A 22340-nucleotide genomic window follows, 5' to 3' on the forward strand; every position below is an offset into this window, starting at 1 on the left:
TTAGTACTTATTACAACTGTAAATATTTTCAGTAAAAATAATAAATTCTGCATGAATTTATTGTACATCTCTAATCCTATTCCTCCCCAATACCTAAACCACTCAGTCTGTGCCAGATGATCGGGTTGTCAAAGGTCCTAACCTTCGACCACCACCCGTTCCACAATGCACCGGCCCCTTACGCTTCCCCTGCAAATGGTGGGCCTACGGGAGGATGGTGCCACGTCACTCCTTCGGGCTAAGCCCGGCCGGCCACCAGGCGCTCGCATGTGAACCTCAACCCCAGGCCTGGCTCCAGGGTGGGGCCCCGGCTGCGCCATACCGGGCGACATCACAGTCCTTGATGTCACTGAACTCATAAGGGGTTTTTGAACCGCACTTAGTCTGACCTGTCACCTATGACCTGTTTGCCTTGGGAGACCCTACCAGGGGCATTAGCCCCCAATGACATAGCTCTTAGGAACACTCAGGCACTCAAACCCCTCCCCCACGATAAGGTAGCGGTTCATGAAGGAGAGAAGACACACTGGAGGGACTATGTCTATCCCCCAAGAGGAGCTGGAGGAAGTGTCTGGGGAGAGGGAAGTCTGGTTCTCTCCTAAGACTGCTGTCCCCGTGACCCGGCCCCAGAAAAGCAGCAGAAAATGAATGAATGAATGAATGAATCCAACTTCTACCTTAATTATTATCAATAAGGAGAAAATTAGGAGATCACTGAGCTAAAAGTCTTAGTTAATTGTTTTAATTGTACCTTAGAATGAAGTGACAAAAAACTAAATGTAAAATCTGTGATCAACTTCTTGCTATAAAAACCCCACTGAAAATGTTGAATGAGCATTATGATTATGTATGTCCTCCATTGTCTTTTTGATGATCAACAACAAAGCTGAAAAAGTTTAGGTCAAGACGTTTGAAAAAACTAAACTTTTTTGAAGAAGCACGTCTGAGACGAGAAGAGTTTTTAATCAGCGTAGTTTGATTGGCTCAAAGATGCGCGCATCAATCAAAGTGCATTAGCGAGTTACCGGAGTGTAGCGAAACTGTCACTTAGATGTTCAGAGATCAGATGAGTACGAGGAGTTCAAGCAATAACAGAGAGCAGCAGCTCAGATTCTCGTCGAGCTCCTAGTGGCACCGGAGAGCAGCTGATGGGTTTTCCAACTCGTATTCTTCCCCTGTCAAGTTACAAAGAGCTCTTTTTAGATCTACACCACCTGAATCTCTCCACAGCTAACTCAGCACATCCAGATAGGGGGGAAATGTCTCCAACAAAAACTTATCTGACAGATAAAGAATTCATTTTGAATTGTTCTCGCATTTTCGCTTTTTGAAATCAGACAGACTCGGCTAAATCCCTTTTCTTCTCCGTTCTACAAAGACCCTCAGCTTTCACACAGAGCAAAAAAGGCGGGATTAAGATGCGGAGATGTCAGGGAGGAGATAGGAAAGCTGGAGGCGGCTCTCGCTCCCGAGGCAATGATGGAAAGTTGAATGCGGGAGGAGGAGAGGTGCATTTCAAACGCACGGAGAACAGACACGTCATCAAGCATTGCAGAAAGAGTTAGAGTTTGAAGTGGAGTGGGGTTTAGGATTTCAGACGTTACGATTCAGCATTCTTTTAATTTGGAGATATGCACCTGTACAGGCTGCTTTCACTAGAGGCTCTGAGACTCTTCTGATGTTCTTGGAAATAAAAATTCCTTCACTTTTCCGAAGATATATAAAAAGACATCAGTTTAAAAAAAGGGTGAAGTAAAAAAAAATAAGTTGAAAGAAAAAACATATCACCTATCACCGTGCCTGGATTAATTTTGAAGTAACATAAAAATGTGAATCATAAAAGGCTGTCATTATATTTTAAACATACATCAAGAGAATCATTTTGATTTCATGTTCACAGTTTAAATTACAAACAAAAAAATATTCAAAATATACTGTCCATTTAAAAAACAACAATTTTCAGGCACAACTATCTAGAAGGCCAGACTGGTTTGAGCTGATAGAAAGGCAACAGTAACTTAAATAACCACTCGTTACAACCGAGATATGCAGAAGAATATCTCTGAACCCACAACACGTCCAACCTTGAGGCAAATGGGATACAGAGGACCACACCGGGTGCCACTCCTGTCAGCTAAGAACAGCAAACTGAGGCTACAATTCACGCAGGCTTGCCTAAAGTGGACAATAGAAGATTGAAAAAATGTTGCTTGGTCTGAGGAGTTTGATTTGTGGTGCGACATTTAGGTGGTAGAGTCAGAATTTGGCATCAACAGCATGAAAGCATGGATCCATCCTGCCTTGTATTAATGGTTCGGGCTGATGGTGTTGTAATAGTGTAGGGGATTATTTCTTAGCACACTTTGGGAATATTAGGATTGGGAATATCACGGCCTCACTGAGTATTGCTGCTGACCATGTCCACTTCTTTATGACTACAGTGTACCCCTCTTCTGATGGCTACTTCCAGAAGGATATTACGCCATGTCATAAAGCGCAAATTATCTCAGACTGTTTTTTTTTAAACATGACAATGAGTTCACTGTACTCAAATATATATATGACATATGACAAAATATGGAAACATAATGGGTTAATTAATGAATTTTTAAAAATTATTTCAATACTGCTTTGACCAATGAACTACAAAATGTTACTGGTTTGCATCCCAGAAACCTGGCGACCACACTTCAAAGGCCAACTGCAAGAGCAAGTGAAGCAAATATCACTCATCATAACACAACAAAATATTTCTATTGTTCCGGTCTGCAACATATTAATATTTGGGGAGATGGTAAGCGAACAAGCACATCTCTTAAGCCTCATGTTGGATGCAGTACAAATGGACAGAAAGAAATGGGAGAGGTGCATTTCCAACGCATGAAAAACAAATACATTGCAGAAAGGGCAGGAGTTATTGAAATGAGGTTTAGGATTCAGGATTCAGATTTAGCCTTCTTATAATTTAGAGATACACAACTGTACACGCTGCTTAGACACTATTGAAGTTCTCAAAAACTCTTTCACCTTCCAAAATAATGATATAAAAACACATCTGTTTTAAAAAGTGTAAAAGTAAAAAGTTGGAAGACAAACAATATCACCTTGCCTGGATTCAGTCAAAGTGTCTCCTCATTAGCATTATCTTCAAGGCACATAAATGTGAAAGACCGCATCGTACTCCTGTTCAGAATCACTCCCGCAGCCTCTGCTCTATTTTGTCCCTGATTGCATATTGTGTTTGTGTATTTTTAGGTCTCGGTTGGCCTGGAGAAACTCATTAAGGAGAAAGTCAATTGGGATGTGCACAGCTGGGGGTGAGAAAAAGACATCCCAGAGACCTGCCATCCACCCTGTGAAACACAAGCACGGGGTAATTGGAGGTGGATGAATGCAGGGAAAAGGGTTTTTTTGTGGGGTTAGTTTGTTAGCTCATGCAATCATGCAACACTTCTGAGCGCAGTTTCACATGGTGATGAAATGGTAAATGGTGCAATCAGAACAGAAATGCATGAGGGAAAAGTTATATAGAGTCATAAAAATCAGATTCATGCGAAAAGCCAAGTAAATATACTGTATATATTTTTTTAAACATGCATCAAGCAAGCAATAGCATCCGTTTAGATTTAATGTTCACTTCAAAAACCTATTCAGTTCAAAAACAATGACTATAACATTACTATTATGATCTGTCACATGAAGCGAATATCCCATATCATTCATTCATTCTTTTTCTTTTTGGCTTAGTCCTTTTATTAATCTGGGGTCGCCACAGTGGAATGAACCACTAATTTATCCAGCATATGTTTTATATAATGTTATGTGTATTTATATAGCGCATTGATCATGTATGGACATACACCCAAAGTGCTTTACAATCATGAGGGAGGTCTCTCCACACCACCACTAGTGTGCAGTATCCACTTGGAAGTGAACTACACTGTTCCAATTTACTATGACCTTCCATGTGAAGCTGATTTGACACAATCTACATTGTAAAAGCGCTATACAAATAAAGCTGAATTGGAAGATGCAACAACAGCCACAGGACAACAGCGCCAGTGCGCTCACTACACACCAACTATAGGGGGAGTGGAGAGACAGTGATAGAGCCAATTCGGTGAATGGGATGATTGGGAGGTCATGATAGGTAAGGGCTGATGGAGGCAATTTGGCCAGGACACCGGGGTTACACCACTACTCTTTTTACAAGAAATGCCATGGGATTTTTAGGGTGCTTTCACACTAGCACTTTTGGTCTGCACCCGGGTTCGTTTGACGTCATAGTATGATACGTTAAGCTAGTGTGAACGTGTCTTCTGAACTTGGGTGCGCACCCGTGAACCGTACCCGAGTCCGCCTGAAATAGGTGGTCTGGGGTACGGTTCATGCAAACTCTGGTACGGTTCACTTCTGATGTGAATGCAATCGTACCAAATCACAGAAGTGAACCGCCAACTGTACAACAAACGATCGTTTTCATAACATTCGTTCGTGGTTGTGTGTTTGTGTGTGTGTGTGTGTGTGTGTCACGTTTCGTACCTTGGTGACACGCGCAGGACTGAGCCAGGGCAAACACAGTGATGTCTGCTTGTCTTCTCCAAAAACAGCTTCTGCAGACGCTGTGTGATTTTCTGAATGTTTATAATATGTTTGCGGCAGATGGACGCGAGTCGCTTTCTGTATGTTCGAAACTAAAAGGTTCAGTTAAAGCAGAATGACCGCGATGAGCTGAAGTCTTTCCATTTCGGCGCTTCCTTTCGTGACCGTCACCTAGCAACGGCCGTAAACAAAACGGCAGCTCGATGACGCAAGCGTACCGGGGTTCAGAAGATAAAAAGACAGTATGAACACAAACCAACCGAGGAGGTGGCAGGGGGAGACAATCGAACTTGGGTACGGTCCATGCAAATGAACCAAGTGTGAAAGCACCCTTAATGAGTCAGGATCTCAGTTTAGCATCTCATCCGAAAGACGGCGCTTACTGACAGTATAATCCCTAATGACAGTATAAACTATAATCCCCTTCACTATACTGGGGCATTAGGACTCACACAGACCACAGGTTGAGTGCCCCCTGCTGGCCTTACTAACACGAATTCCAACAGCAACATAGTTTTTCTATATGGTCTCCCATCCAGGTTAGCCCTGCTTAGCTTCAGTGAGTAACCGGTCTTGGGCTGCAGGGTGAAGTGGCTGTAGCACAGGTCATGCCCTGTATTGCAACCCAGTACTGGGAAACACCCATACACACTCATGCATACACATACACTATGGCCAACTTAGCTTATTCAATTCACCTTTAACACATGTCTTTGGACTTGTGGGGGAAACAGGAGCACCCCGAGGAAACCCACGTGAACACAGGGAGAACAACTCCACACAGAAATGACAATTGACACAGCCAGGAATCGAACCTGTGACCTTCTTGCTGTGAGCAAAACATTACTAGCCTTTATGACATTTTTTCAACACAGGCTCATTGTGGATATGTACCCGTCTACATTTCTGGAGGGTGTGAATTATTTAGTCAGATGTACGTCTCGCTGCATTTCGTGCGTTAACGCTATGGGGCGGTATGATGCCACCGATGGTTTCCATTCCTTTTCACACTACTAGCTGACCACTTACCTCTGTATAGATGGTGTTACTAGTATGCCCATTAGCTTGCGACTGGTTTAACCAGTTTCAGGTGAAAAATGGTTACAGAAACCAGGTAAAACAAATGCAAAAAAATTCAATAATAAAATAAAAATAAATAAACAACAAGCTAAAAATGTGGTGAAATCAAACACTCGCGAAGGCTTTTCTTTTTTTAGATTGCTTTTAAAAACACTATTGGTTGGGTTTAGGGAAGGGGGTGGATGGGTCAGTCAGTCAGCAAGCTGGCCTGGTCGGCTGAAGTGTATATTGCGCCCTCTGGTGGAATTACACGAGAAGAGGATGCACGAGAGAAATTTGAGATCATCAATAAGCATACACAGCGGCCTCTGGTAGATTTGCAAAAACATTAACTGCGAGCAGACGTACCTCGGGTTACACATTTTTCTGTCCCCAGAAATGTAGACCTGAGTACATATCCACAATAAGCCTGGGTTGAGTTTTTTTCCTCTGCCATTATCATTATAATTGGGGAGTAGATTCTTTTAAAGATAGATAAAAATTATTTAGAAAGATAAATTAAAAATTGCCGACACGGTGGCTCAGTGGTTAGCACTGTCGCCTCACAGCAAGAAGGTCTCTGGTTCGAGTCCCAGCTGGTTCAGTTGTCATTTCTGTGTGGAGTTTCATGATCTTCCAATGTTCGCGTGTTTCCTCTGGATGCTCCGTTTTCCCCCACAGTCCAAAGACATGCGCTATAGGTGAATTGGATAAACTAAATTGGCCATAGTGTATAAGTGTGAATGAGTGTGTGTAAATGTTTCCCAGTACACGGTTGCAGCTGGAATGGTATTCAATGTGTAAAACATATGCTGGATAAGTTGGCGGTTCATTCCGCTGTGGTGACCCCTGATGAATAAAAGGACTAAGACGAAGGGAAAATTAGCATGTGGTCCTTAATTACCACATGCTGAAATGTTTATAAAGATACTTAGCCTAAAACACTGTAGAAAGTAAGCATAATCATATTTTTAATTTGTGAAATAATATAAGAAAACAGAGGTGTTAATGTTTCGAAAGAAGTGGCTCCATTCAATCAGACTTGTTTTTTTATAATAACAGGATAAAACAGCATTATTATATAATACAATAAAAGTCTAGAAGTGTTGACATTCCTCTTCCCTGCCTCAAAACCCCACAGAGACCCAGCTTGAGAAAAGCCTAACAAGCAAAAGTGCAAAAAAAAAAAAGTTGAAAGAGAATAAAGTGATGATGGATGATAGAGAACAAGTCCTTACAGAGTTAAAACCAGAAATTCTGACTCTAAACAGGTACAGCTTCCCATGTTTCCTCACATTAGTGCCCTGGCAAACCGATGGTCAAACACTGACCACCAATTGTCACTGAGCATTGGTCAGCTTAGTTTATACAGTGTGTTGCACTCTGTCAGCAATGAGTTGAACTCTGTTGGAGGATTTTCGGCCAGTTGAGCATGCAGAATCATGCTGTCAGTAAGAGAGATAGAACTCTGGTTGCTGTTCAGAACAGAAAGAGAACTGATCTCAATTTAATGTCATCTTATCTAGGAGTTTCAATACATAAATATACTAATTTTGGCACAAGAATAAAAAAAAGTAAGTTATTAAACGTTATTGAATTTAAATGTTTCATGCACCATGATGAGGGCATCAATTAAAATCAGTGACTCGCAACTTGTGGTACAATTGGTGGAGATAATACATCTTTTATTGGTTTTACAGAGGGCCTTGAAACTCCTTGACTTCTTGAAACAGCCCCTTTTAGGCTTTGACCCTAACTGCGCCATTTTGGTCACTGTCGCTTTAAATTCAAATGAGGGGTGAGGTTGTGGCAGATTCATAAACTAGACTAATGTCCTATGCTAATGAAGGAGAGATCGTCACTAATGGGCGGGGCTTCCACCATCTGATGACATGTACAAAGTGAAAATGCCAATCAAAGTGTTTCTGCAGACTGTTTTCATGAAGTGTAATTCTAAAAAATAAAATTAATGCAGTTTTACCATTAAAATCTGGTTATATATACAGACTGCTGCCACACAACTGTGTTTAAACCCCTTATAAAAGTGATTTTTGCATAATAGGTCCCCTTTAATATATATCTACCTTATTCCTTATTGGACAGCTAATATTAAAAATAATGATTTATCATTTGATACTGACATGATCACTGATACATTATATTGTACATCCCTAAGTTGTGAAGGACTTCAAAACTCCTCAAACATCTTAAAAATGAGCCAACTGCACTAAAAAATTGTTTAAAAAACTGCCTTCAAAGTTTCACTGCAATACTACTGTGAGAAAAAGTAAGGGGGGAAAATGGACAGCTCCCAAATTTCCATAGCCGTACTTTTGGGACTGAGCTCTGGCAGTCTAGAGAACAAGGCATGGCATCACACTTTAATCTCTGAGCCATTTTCCACAGTTCGTCGTTCTTTTAGGATTTTATTTTTTATACCCTGCTCTTTTTTCATTTTAAGCATTACCAGACCTTATAAAAGTACATGGGTTGTAAGGAAGTTGTAAAATAAGGAGCAATGAGTACTTTGGTTAGATTCAAGTTTTGCTAGCTTACTCAAAATACTGCATGTTCAGCATTACAGCACACATTTATTCAAAATTATTAGCACTCATCTGAATTTTTTTTTCCTTTTTCAAATATTTACCAAATTATGTTTAACAGAGCAAGTCATTTTTCACAGTATTTCCTATAATATTTTTTCTTCTGGGGAAAGTCTTATTTGTTTTATTTTGGCAAGAATAATAGCAGCTTTTATTTTTTAAAAACAATTTAAGGTCAATATTAGTAGCCCACTTAAGCAATATGTTTTTCGATTGTCTACAGAACAAACTGTTACACAATGACTTGCCTAATTACCATACCTGCCAACATTTGCCTCCAAAATGATGGTGTGTGTTTGACTGAATAACACAGCTGAGAACCAGGTTAGTAACTGTCCTGTGGTGTTAGTAAGTGTAATATGGACCGGGTTTTGGGCGGTTGATGCAATCGAATAAGTACTATACCAAAGTTGCCAACCCGGGGTGTTACAGACTGTACTAAAAAGCTGAGAACAAGGGGTGGGGTGAAATTACAGGAGTTTTCCGGAAGAAATAACAAAATGGGAGGATGGTGGGAGATGGATCTGAAATACTGGAGACTGATGGAAAAAACTGGTGTTGGCAGGTATGCTAATTACTCTAAATAACCCAAATAAGCCTTTAAATGTCACTTAAAGCTGAATACTAGTATCTTGAAAAGTATCTAGTAAAATATTACATACTGTCATCTTGGGTTGGGTGATGTCGACCAATTTGGCATCGTACAATATTTAATGTGAGACATAGTCGTAGGCAGCGGTGAATAAATTATTTATGAATAATTCATTCATTCATTCATTCATTCATAACGAATAATTATTTGTAGGCTACTATTTCAACTACCTGACCCACATGGTCTTTGTTTTATCCATAACCAAATCATAAATAAATAAAGAATTAGTTACACACAAATTACCACCTGTCAATCACTTTTTTTCACGAGACTCTGGCATGAATAGGCAGAGTGATCTGTGTCGTTATAATGGCGTCGACAAACTTGGTTGGTAAAAAGGTGCACAACCAACAGCAACCACCCAACTGTATCTGAGGTTTTCACTAAAATTAGTAAGTACAAGCGTGAAAGTGAAAGATTGAAGCAGTGTACTGACGCTGTGACACGTTACCTGATAGATTCAAAAGACTGAACAGTTTATAGATATAGACAAGATTAATTAAATATCACGTTAAACAACTATAGTGAGACACAATCCAGCAGTTCATCCTTGATAAACTGTGAGCGCATGGCCTACACTGCAGAGCATGCCAGAGTGTGTGTCTGTGTTTGTGTGTGGTCACATGATGTGCGTTTTCAGCAGTGTAGTGTGGTAGTGTGGTTTTTTCAGAAATGGCATCATCTATCGACCCAACCCTACTGTCATCATGACAAAGATAAAATAAATCAGTTATAAGAAATGAGTTATTAAAACTATTATATTTAGAAATGTGTTGAAAAAAAATCTTCTCTCCGTTAAACATACATTGGGGAAAAACATACAGGGGGCTAATAATTATGACTTAAACTGTATATGTTGTTGAAAACCTATGACTTTATTTCTTCCAAAGAAGATTGTATTCAATATTTTAAAGTAAAGAATGGTGCTCGCTCTTGTGCATGTAATCATAATGATGACTTTCAAGCTTTAGTGTATAAAAGGAAAACAATGGTCTTATGCTGCGTTCACACCAGACGCGTGGATAAATCTTTTGTGCGTAAAAAGCCGCGTGAACGTTTGAGTTTACTCGCTTCATTCGCGCGTCAATCCCCGCTTCATTCTCGCATCAAATCCGTTTCATTCGCACGTCAAATTCACATCAGAACAGACGCGGATTCACGTGATGGGCAGGGCTTCTGTCTGCCCGGTGACTCTAGCTTCATAGCTAAATATCTAACATGGATTTTATTGAGAAAATAACAGTTTTTGTGCTTTATGAAGGCTGAAAAACAGCGTTGATTGCTTTAGGGCTGCGTCTGAGTCCACTAGATCATTTCAGAGGTGAATCCAGCTCTGTGAGCTCATAAACTCCTTCAGAAACTTAACCTGGATGATGGAGGCTTTTAGCGGTGCTTCTGACTGAGCCCAGTCCAGTTTGATAAACTGTTGTTGGTGTCGGCTGGAGGATTTCCCCCGGGACTCCGACAACAGGTGTACTTCACAATCATGCCCCCACAAGAGCAAGCTCCTGATTGGTTAATGTGGTGCGAATGTCCACTGAAGTTCAGACTTTCGAATTCAAGCAAGTCGCATGAAACGCGCGTCAAACACGCAAAACGCTTAATTCGCGCCGCGCCTTTCGCACAATTTATGTCATTCGCACGTATTGCGCCGCAGGATGTCTATTCGCGCGTTTGCATTGACTTAACATGTAAATCACTCACGCTTGATGCCATTCCGTGTTTGGTGTGAACGCAGCATTCCACATGTAACCACAACACTACAATTCCACATCTTCTGAAGCCATATGATAGTGGATAAATGCACCTCAAACAAAACAGCATGGCGTTAGAAATGCCAAAGACATGGGCTTGATTTCCAGGGAATGCATGAACTGAAGAAATGTGTACGTGAATGCAAAACAAATCTGCTAAATGCATGAAAAATGTGAATGTAAAATTATAAATTCCTTTATCTGTTTAACAAACTGAATGCTTCATCAATCAAAATGGTTTTTAAATTCATTGATCTATTCGAGTTGGTTGTAGTCTTTATTGTAACATAAAAAATGATATGATTGGTAACATAATGCACAGGATAAATAGTTTTATGCAGCTTTCTAAAGCATGATAGTGTCAGTGTCCATAGGGGTTGACAATGGGGGCCATTACACTTTCATCTTCTATGTTCCATAGACCAAAAAAGAGAGAAATCCTTTGGGTTTAAAAAGGCATGAATGAGAGTAAATGACGGGAGAATATTAATTATGGTCGGAACTACTCTTTCAACTGTTCCTTTAAAAATTCATAACATTATTTTGGAAGTGGTATGAATTAAACATGCAAACTGGTAGCTCTTTGAACTAGCCTTTAACAAACTCATCCTTTGATTTGGAGACCAGGCCCTCACCTTCAGCTGAAGCCAGTTGACCCCAGTGACCCAGGCAGATGGTGAGAAGCACCAGAGAGGAGCAGACGACCCTCATGACTCCCTCCTTCAGCTCCTACAGCCAAATAAAAAGAAATAGGTGAACAGTTGAGAAGGAAACTACACAAGCAGATCAAGATAAATTCAGTGAACAGGTATATTAACAAATACTGTTTTAAGCACATTCTCAAAGGCTGCCATTTTTTTTACATTTGATACCATACTGTACATCTGCAATAATTGCCAGAAAGTGTAAAAAAAAAGCATGTGGGACTAGTCATAATCAATTCAGCAGTTAACGGCCAGATTAATAATGGTGCCTATTAGGTTGGATGGGTGATTTTTAGAGTATAAATTGTGGTAATGATCCAAGGCATTTCCAATAAAGCTTTGTAAGCCATGGCGTTTGATGATTATCATTATTGTAGTGTCCATCTGTCCCTCTCAGTAAAAATGTCATTTCTATCAGAAAAGAAGAAAAATGCACAGTGTATGCTGGATATTGCCTGTTAGTCTTTGTAAAAATGCAAAATGATAATTCCTGAAGTGGCATCCAGTTATTGTTTTAAAATATAAATGGTTAGTTTTTCTTTTTAATCCAATTTTGTATTAAAAAATCCAACAATTAAGTCAATAAGGACATGCATCACACTGGGAATGAAAGGAATGTATATTTCATTGTGTGCTATACAGTTGAAGTCAGAATTATTAGCCCCCCTGAATTATTAGCTCCCCTGTTTATTAATCTACATCTACATTTGCTGACAGTCTGACCTGCCTATCGGAATTAAGGGAGATGACTGTCCGACTCTATTTAATTGGATAAACATTTTTTAGTTTTATGCTTTACCCAGAATATAAAAATACATATAAACACATTTAGATCATTTACTGTAATCATTACTATTGGACTGTGAAGAGACTTTCAACCAGCACAACAAAAAATGTTTCTGAAGACAATCACCTACTGCACCTTTAATTAACATTTCTCATTATTATCTGAAATCAGATAGCTCCTTTTTTTTTTTTTGCAGTTTTTATTTTCGTGAATCCACCAGAGGCGGCTGTGTATGCTTTTTGAGATCTCAGATTTCTCTCTCAAGTGTCATTTGGGCCTGCTGTTCTCACGTAAATCCACTAGAGGCTGCTGTCAACTGACTGACTAAATGACTGACTGACCGATCAACTGACCCACCCTCCTCCTTCCCTAAACCTAACCAATAGTGTTTTCAAAAGCACCAGCTGACCTGTCCACCCACTTCCCTAAACCCAATCAAAAGAACAAAAAAGTTCTGGAAAAGATCAAGCCAGGTAATAGAAATTAACGCAAAAGTAACGTAACACTTTACTTACTATAAATAGTAACTAAGTGATGGAACTAGGTACTTTTTTGGGAGTAACTCAATATTGTAATGCATTACTTTCAAAAGTAACAATCCCCAAAAATGTTTTCGATAATATTTTTATTTATACATTTTTTTATTATTTGTTTTGTTTTGGCTAGAACAAAAGCAGTTTTAAGTAAAACATTTTATTCAAAAGTCAAAATTATTAGCCCCCTTAAGCCCTCATAAATTTTTTTTGATTGTCTACGGAACAAACCATTGCTATACAATGACTTGCCTAATTACCCTAACCTGCCTGATTAACCTACACTGTAAAACCCAAAAAGTTAAGGTCACTAAAACAAATCATTTAAGTTCAAAAACTAATCCTAATGAGTACTGTGAACATACTCCATTTGCAAAACCAAAGCAATTTGAGCACAGTAAAACCCAATAAATAAAAATAACTCAACTTATTGAGTTTTACAGCACTCAGTTGGTTTAAGGCAACTCAAACCGTTTGAGGTAACCAATTGCAACAAACCATTTGAGTTAAAAAACTAATCTGTATGAGTACTGTGAACTTACTCCATTTAAGTTAAAGTAATGAGGTATTTAGTTAACTCACTACCTTCAACACTGAGTTCAAAACTCTTTTCAAATTAGTAGAATTTACTTTCAGTCAATTTTGAGTTACTTACAGTTATTTCATTTGATAAAGTTAACTGTTGGGTTTTGCAGTGTAGTTAAAATAGTTAAGTCTTTAAATTATGTAGCATCCTAAAAATATCTAGTAAAATATTATGTACTGTCATTATGGCAAAGATAAAATAAATCAGTTATTAGAAATGAGTTATTAAAAGTATTATATTTAGAAATGTGTTGAAAAATATACAGAGAGGGTAATAATTCAGGTCTAAAAATTCTGATTTCAACTGAACCATTATTGCAGTGATCCATATTTATTCAGCACGCTTTGCTGCTTGCAAGATTCACATGAAACCAAATGGACTATCAAGTATGCCTCAAACGTGTTTACATCTGCTCACAGAACCAAAACCACCTCACGTCCCTGTTTACAGGCATGCTTGCTTGCTCAAAGTGACCCTCACAGGCATGTCTGAACATGAACCTGTCAGATTGATGTACTAGTCAGAAAGCCTGAGGGGTGAGGTCTTCTCCTTGGCCTTTTTAAGGCTTTCTTGTAAATTTCATGCCGCCGGTGATGTTTGTGCAGGCAACACCTAATCTGCATCCTCAAACTGAGGTCACAGCACCTGTAGGCACAATATCAGCTGAAACACTGAAAGTGAAGCTGTTGAGCAAAAAAATAACACTATCACCTGAAGATGAGAAACACTCTACATTCTTTCACCGGCTGCCCGCATGTCTGTTTCTATCATTCCAATTCAGTTATTTACAAAAGCTCTACCTCACTTCTCTCCGCGAAATCAACAGCGTTTTTGTAAACAAGACAGCATCCATTTCAGGTGAGCGAGACGGAGATACTCCATTACCTGTATTCAATGCCCCCGGGCAATTTCTCATTACCATTTGCTTCCACGCACAGAAAAAAAAGGAATGGAAATTAAAGCTTGTGCTTGTTTTGTTCTCTTTTCACTTTGTTTGTCGTGCAAGGAGAACAGCTGGACTGTGCAGATAAAGGAAAGAGTCTCTCTCGCATTGGGTTTTGGCTCAGTGCCCGGCAATCTGAAGTGAATGTCTACAGTCGAAATGACAAAAGCGTTAGTTGGGGGAATCAAGTACTGTATGTGGGCTACAAATGCACCAGTTTTTTTAAATGAAAGATTGAGCTTTACAGTCAATCTATGTGTGCGGAAACAACCCCCCCCCCCTAAAATAAATAAATAAATAAAAACGGACCATCTAAGAGAATGGCTAAAAAAAATGACAATGCATTTTTTTTAATAAACAAGCGCTGTAATTAGTTATTGTTGAAACGTCTACAGTCATTTTGTTCTGCAGACCGCTGACAGGAAGGAGGCTGTCAGGAAGGAGCGTAGTGTTGTTTTCATGTCAGAGCCTGAGAGCTTGGGGAAAGAGGGAGCGTTAAACTCACTCGCTCTCTTCTGAACAGCGCAAACAAGAAGTATTTTCATTCCTATTATATGCACACAGTGCTGTCAGCTAATCACCGGGTTATGAGAGGCTCTAAAATGCAATATTTTAGGAATGGAGGGTTCTAAAAGAGTCACTGCTGTGACGGACTAATGACGGGACATCATACACAGCCTACAAAGTTAAACAGAAAGTTAAATATCGCATTGCAGCAAAAGATTTTGTGCTTTCCAGTCCAGATATTTAAATAATATCAAGAAGCATTTTTTAAACAAGTTTAAATTTAATATTACAAATATTTAAAATTAAGTGATTTTTCCCAACCTAGGCTCATTCTGAAAACGTAGCCCTATTTACATTTCTGGAGATCACGAATTAATTCCCACATACAAAACTTTCTCCATCAATCAGATTTGTTCATTTTTGTTCAAATGGACGGAGCAGCTGAAGTTACAGTAAACAGCACTTGGAGGCGCTCAAGAGCAAAACTGTCAATGCAAGTGCACATTGAAGAAGATGCCCAGAGGCGATGTGAACGTGGAGCTGCTTATTGCAAACAAGGTTGGTAAACAATTATCACTTCACCATCCATGCTTGTTCGAATCGCCAGTAAATTTAACAACAAGCGTGTCAACTGTCTGTCTTCTTCTGTGTTACAAGAAGCTTAAAGTTGTGTAGCGCCATCTAATGTCAAGGAGTAACTTTGCGTACTCATCTGCTCGACATCAGTGGAAATGCGGAAACACTTGGGTTTGAATGCGGAAAAACATCTCGAAAAAAGCTGAGCATAAACGCAAACAAAAAGCGTCCAAGTGTGTACAAGTCGTTGTGTAGCCAGAAGTACGTATGGATGCATTTTGTCATTAAAACGAACGCTGCGGGTAGGTATGACGCCTTTCTTTTTGCGCTTATATGGACATGTACGTTGGCGGACTTGAGACACAGAAAGAAGTTGACCACAACGACGGGGTTTGAGTTCAGCAAAAAACAGTTTTAGAAAGTGAGTAAGACAAAAAAACGAAGCCTAAAAATGAAATAAACAAGTAAATAACAGGGAGAGAATGTGGTAAAATCTGAAACCGTGGTAAAAATCAGGTGAGAGTTTTTCTTTTCTTCTGGATTGCTTTTTAAAACTGTCAGTTGGGCTTAGGGAAGTGGGTGGAAGGGTCAATTAGTGCTTTTGAAAACACTATTGGTTGGGTTTAAAAAAGGATGAGGGTGGGTCAGTCGATCAGTCAGTCATTCAGTCAGTCGACAGCAGCCTCTGCAATTAAAAACGTAGCTCCTGGGATGTATTTGGCATTCTCCAAAAATGTATATAGCAGTACGTTTTCAGAGTGAGCCTGGGTTGGATTTTTCTTTAAATAAACTTAATTTGGGGTACACTATAAAAGGCGATTAGTTATTTTACTTTAAAAAAAGTGAGTAAACCTGTTGCCTTAAAAAGCAACACGTTGATTTTACTTAAAAGAAGTCATTAAACCCATTGACTTAACTTCACTTTATAATTACGCACATAGTCTGTTAACTTAATAATTATAAGGCAAGGAGATAACTCTATTTTATTTTAGTAAACTCACCTGATCGCTTTTAACACAAGTAAAATAAAATAAACTTATATCTACCAAAAATAAGATTATAGTCCTTACCCCTTTGGCAGATAATTTAGCTTGTTTTAAAAAGAAATGCCTCTCATTTTGACCAATTATTACTGAAAATAAAGCATTTTGTGTTGCTTCTATGCTTCTTGATTAATACATTTTTACATATTTGGACTAAAAAACTAGACACAAAAAACCTTGGCCACACTTTACAATAAGATTTAATTAGTTCATGTATTTACTAGCATGAACTAATAATTAACACAAAACTTGTACAGCAGTTATTAATTGATCATAGTTCAACATTTACCAATGCATTATTAACATCCAAATTCATGCTTGTAATGATCCACCGCGAGTTGGCATGAACTAACAATGAATCTCTTTTATTCATTTTCTTTCGGCTTAAACCCTTTATTAATCAGGGGTAGCTACAGCGGAATGAACCGCCAACTTATCCATCATGTTCTATACAGTGGACGCCCTTCCAGCTTCAACCCAGTACTGAGAAACATCCATCCATACTCGTTCACACACATACACTATGGCAAATTAAGTTTATTCAATTCACCAGTACCACATGTCTTTGGACTGTGGGTGAAACCGGAGCACCCGGCGGAAACCAACATGAACATGGGGAGAACATGCAAACTCCACATAGAAACGCTAACTGACCCAGTGGGTGCTTGAACCAGTGACCTTCTTGCTGTGAGGGGACAGTGCTACTGAGCCACTGTGTTGGCCATGAATCACTTTATAAACGTTAATTCACAATACTGTAATACATGTGTTGTTCGTTGTTTGTTCATGTTAATAAATGTATGAACTGACATTAACTAATTCAACCCTATTATATAATAGTTACCAAAAACTCTAAGTAAGAAAATGCTTTTTTTCCCTTGTGGACGCATGCATATACCCAATGTTCCAGAAAGAACAGAGCGTTTGGTTACAGCTATACCTGAGAACCCGAGAGACACATCAAACACTAGCGGAGAGCAATCCAGAGAGATTTATAATCGGGTCTGTGGCATTTGTAATCATGTCTGCGGCACTGTTTAACCTTCAATTACAGCTGTTTTGCAATCATTCTTTTTCAAAGGAGCATTTATCTTTTTTCTTTTTCTTTTTCTGATGTCTTTCTTTTCACTCAAGGCTGGAGCTGGTTTGTTTGAATGTTGGTTTGTTAAAACCAAGTTTAATTCTTGATGGGAATCTGTGCCAATCTGGCAAATGGGAATAGTCTGTGTCCATGTATTTCTTTGCAAATGTCTCTTCACCTTGTCTCCCCCTGCATTAGCAGCAGATGGTTTTATCATCAGATAAACCATGCATTTTTCCACTCCCACGGGTTTATTTGGGGGAAAAAACTCTCCTGTGTACCTAAGGAAGAGAGTGTGCTGAGTTTTTAAAGTTTTAAAAGAGATCTTGAATGAATTAGGGTCTTTATCCAATGTAAAAATGTAGGGGATGCATTAAAAACTGTCCTTAAGGGGGTGTTCACACTTGTTCTCTTGGTCTGTTTGTTGTAGACAAACAAACATTCATTTATTCATTTTCTTCAGCTTAGTCCCTTCATTTATCAAGGGTTGCCACAGCAGAAGAAACCCCCAACTTATCCAGCATATGTTTTACACAGTGGATACCCTTCCAGCTGCAACCAAGTACTGGGAAACACCCATACACTCTCACATTCACACACATTCATACACTACGGTCAATTTAGCTTATTCAGTTCACCTACAGCACATGTATTTGAACTGGAGGAAACTGGAGCACCCGGAGAAAACCCACGCAAACACAGGGAGAACATGCAAACTCCACACAGAAATGACAACTGACCAAGCTGAGACTCAAACCAGCAACCTTCTTGCTGTCAGGTGACAGTGCTTAACACTCAGCCACCATTCCACCCAAAAAACAACATTTTTTATATATATTATTGTCTTTTAGCTGAATATTTAGTTGAACATCCAAAATAATGGTGTGAGCTGGAATGAATGGGCTTATAAGAGGTGTGTAATGGTGGCATGTTATTTTTACTGGTTGAAAACCTCCAAATAGTTTACAATTGTGGAAAGAAGCCAAAACAGTGCCCAGAATTCAACTGTTACATATATATACAAAGATCTATTGCAATAAGACACAATTATGAAGCCTGTAATGAATAGGCAAGTTTGATTTATACAAAACTAAATAAATAAATAAATAAAACATTTTGCTCAAGCATTCTGTCCTTTTTAGAGTGTCATCTTGTCACACCTCATCTTGCTGTTTTGTTTTGTTTATATCTTTGGTCTGTGCTGCATATATATTTCAAATCAAAAAGTTTGTCAGGAAGCGGATCATGGTCTTTTCTGGAGTTTCAGTCCGCTTGTTTGGTGTCCATCAGTGATTGGATGCCAACGTTCACATTAGGGCTGTGTGATTTGGGGAAAATATCTAATTGTGATTTTTTTAGAACGGATATTGCGATTTGATTTACGATTAAATTCAAACTTCAAGCTGATTTTAATTTAATTCAAGCTTCAGCTAAATAATCTGTGAAATAATTCTGCGACAGCTCTTAAAATGTACCTGTTTTTGTTCAGTATCTATGACTTTGAAACTAATGATGATGATGCCTCACTACACCATAGCAGAAAGTCAAGCATGTTTAATTTTCTGAAGCACAGCGGACTGGTTTTGAAGCACTTCACCTCAGATGTTATTCGTTATTCTTGTTAACATATATATATATTTTATATTGCAAACTTTTACGATTAACTAATCCCAACGTTTTAAATTGCGATTAGATTTAAATTAATTGCACAGCCCTGGTTTACATTTATTCAGATTAACTGCACTAACAGATTAGTTGCACCAGAGTTTGTTTTAATTGTCCTAAATATGCTTGCATGGTTTTCCTCCGGTTTCCCCCACTGTACAATGACATAGAATGGTATAGGTGAATTGAATAAACTAAATTGGCTGTAATGTATGAGAGTGTGCGTGAATGAGAGAGTGTATGGAAGTTACTCAATACTGGGTATTAAACATATGCCAGAGTAGTTGGCGGTTAATTCCTCTGTAGCGACCCCTGATAAATCAGGGACTAAGCTGAAGGAAAATTAATGGATAACTGCCAAGTACAGTATGAACACACTTTCAAGAAATGCACTTTACTGTTGACCCACTGCAAAAAGCTCACTGGTTCGAGCCCCGACTGGGTCAGTTGGCATCTCTGTGTGGAGTCTGCATATTCTCTCTGTGTTTGCGCGGGATTCCTCCGGGTGCTCCGGTTTCCCTCACAAGTCCAAAGACATGTGGTACAGGTTAATTGGGTAAGCTAAATTGTCCGTAGTGTATGAGTGTGAATGAGTGTTTTTGGATGTATCCCAGTACTGGGTTGCCGCTGGAAGGGCATCCGCTGCGTAAAACATATGCTGGATAAGTTGGCAGTTCATTTCGCTGTGGCGAATCCAGATTAATAAATGGACTAAACCAAAAAGAAAATGAATGAATGAATGAATGAATGAAAGTGGCATTTTATAGCTGCAGATGCTGCCAAACATCCCATTCTGCACACACACAGAGCAGAGATGCGATCATTTTCCAAGCTTCATTATGACACGCAGCTTGTCCAGATGTGCAACGGGAAAAAGCAGCTCTCATTCTGTCTCGAGCACCTCTATATATTTGCGAATTATACATTGACGATAAGGGGGGTCAACTGTTTCAGTTAGTTTGTGTAATACACGCTTCATTCATTTATATATTTATTTTTAATTACATCTAGTTTATTAATAAAATGTATAAAGGTTTTCAGCCTTTTTAAGGGATATTTAGTGTATTTTGAACCACAGTACCCTTTGATTAGCTATTTCAAATGATACTGTAGATGAAACTACAATCTATGCATCTAATTTGATTTGATTTTCAGGCTAAATACAGATATTAACACCTCTTTCACGAGAAATCAAAATCTTGTAAACAGTGTTTAATGGTGTTCTAGATCTGCCACTTTCAGACATTATTCATGAATAGACTGATTGACACAATTATGCTTTAACAATAGTTTGGACTGTTATCGGGGTGGTCAAATGTATATTATTTATTATTTTAATTATTAACATTATTTCTTAAAATACAGATCATAGTGAAATATTTCTCAGTGTCATGCATATATATAATATATACGTATATACAGTTGAAATCTGAATTATTAAATTCCCTTTTAATTTCTTTTTCTTTTTATAAATGTTTTCCAAATAATGTTTAACAGAGCAAGGAAATGTTCACAGTATGTCTGATAATATTTTTTCTTCTGGAGAAAGTCTAATTAGTTTTATTTTGGATAGAATAGAAAATATAGATAGAACATTTTTTTTGGGGAGGTCAAAATTATTAGCCCCTTTAAGCAATACTTTTTTCGATAGTCTACAGAACAAACCATCATTATACAATAACTTGCCTAATTACCATAACCTGCATAGTTAACCTAATTAACCTTGTTAAACCTTTAAATGTCACTTTAAGCTGTATAAAAGTGTCTTGAAAAAATATCTAGTAAAATATTAATTACTGTCATCATGGCAAAGATAAAATAAATTAGTTATTAGAAATGAGTTATTAAAACTATTATGTTTGGAAATGTGTTGAAAAAGTCTCTGTAAACAGAAACTTGGGGAAAATAAACAGGGGGCTAATAATTCAGTGGTTTAATAATTATGACTTCAACTGTATATGTGTGTGTGTGTGTGTGTGTGTGTGTGTGTGTGTGTGTACAAGAAAGAACATTCTTCGTATTGTTTCCATACCTTATTATAATAAATACAGGCTATTCTATTCAAAACTACGTCTGAAACTTTGAACAACAAAAACTTCTTTATTTACATGATGAATGCCTCCTGGTATTTCTCGTTTGCATTTCTATATCGCTTAAATTAAAGCGTTTTCTAAATGAATAAAAAATGCTTGTTCATTAAAAAAGCCCAGCTCAACATTGAGCGCGCGCGCTGTGTCGCTCTGCCGCTGGGGGGCCAGGATTAGGGCAACAAGTCAAAAAGTTTTTGCCACAAACCAAAGTGGTAAAAAAGCGCAATAAAGAGTACAAGAGGAAAAACCGCTGGACTAGCTGCATCATGCACGCTAAACCAGTCAGCACGTGCCACATTAAAAATAATTAAAACTACAGTGAAATATAAGCACTTGAATGATGAAGTAAATTAATTACACCACGATATACAGAAGCTGCATTAATTTGATATACATCAAAAAAGCATTAAACACCAGCTTATAATTATAGAGTGTATCGATTAATAAATCACTTCATATGCAGCAGGCTTATCATACTCTTTTACTAAATAACTAAATAACCGATTAAACTATCTCCAGGGAATTTGCAAGAATTCACGCAGTTTGACGGGACCAAAGCGAACATAACTTTACCTTCTGTGATCGTTAATCCGTTGAATTATGGCAACATTAATCCACAGAAAAATGTTCTTTGTGTAATCCAGCTTGCTGAAAGAGCTTCCAAGACTCTTCTGTGGCGTGGATAAAGTTTTTTGCTAGGGAGTTCTCCTTCTCCAACTCCTTTCTCCCCTCCCCTCACGGTTGTTTTAATAAACTTTCCCCTCACCGTCGTTCCCCGACGGGAGAATCTCCGCGTGATGACATCATCAGCTGCTCCGTGTGGAAACGCGCCTCAGGCTTTACTTTCCTCTGCCGCCTCCCACAAGTCCAGCTTTGTTTGATTCTTTCTATGATTGTACGGCTCAGGAACTCTGAGGTCATGCTAATGCAGACAGCGCTGGGGGTTAATCGGGCCATCTGTGACTGAAAATCAAAGGCAGAATATTACACACCACCTCCGTTTTGATGGTTGAACTTCTTAGTCGTCTGGTTTTTGTTTTGATGTTTCGAATTTGGCGGTTAATCATATGGATGGGAGCAATAATCGTTGTTTAATGTCAATTATATCATGATATATGTTATTTATATCATAACTTCCTTCAAAAAGACAAGCTC

General features: G+C 38.5%; 1 protein-coding gene across 16 annotated transcripts in view; it reads right to left on the bottom strand.

Annotated features, from left to right (window-relative positions):
• col16a1 (collagen, type XVI, alpha 1) overlaps window positions 1-21933 on the bottom strand; it is a 156668-nt gene extending 134735 nt beyond the window's left edge. For 8 of the 16 annotated variants that reach the window (XM_087295958.2, XM_087295950.2, XM_087295955.2 and 5 more), the window contains exons 1-2: window positions 21759-21933; window positions 11306-11399 (exon numbers count right to left, since the gene is read on the bottom strand). In XM_087295958.2, coding sequence (XP_087152084.2) covers window positions 11306-11381 — 76 coding nt within the window. In that variant the 5' untranslated portion in view covers window positions 11382-11399; window positions 21759-21933. Of the gene's footprint in view, window positions 1-11263; window positions 11400-21758 lie in introns of all 16 variants that reach the window. The other 8 variants (XM_087295956.2, XM_087295948.2, XM_087295952.2 and 5 more) reach the window with 1 other exon arrangement.
• Window positions 21934-22340: the final 407 nt, after the last annotated feature.

Source organism: Danio rerio, chromosome 19 (assembly GCF_052040795.2).
Source record: "Danio rerio strain M-AB ecotype USA chromosome 19, GRCz13ab, whole genome shotgun sequence".
In the NCBI taxonomy this organism is placed as follows: Eukaryota; Metazoa; Chordata; class Actinopteri; order Cypriniformes; family Danionidae; genus Danio; species Danio rerio.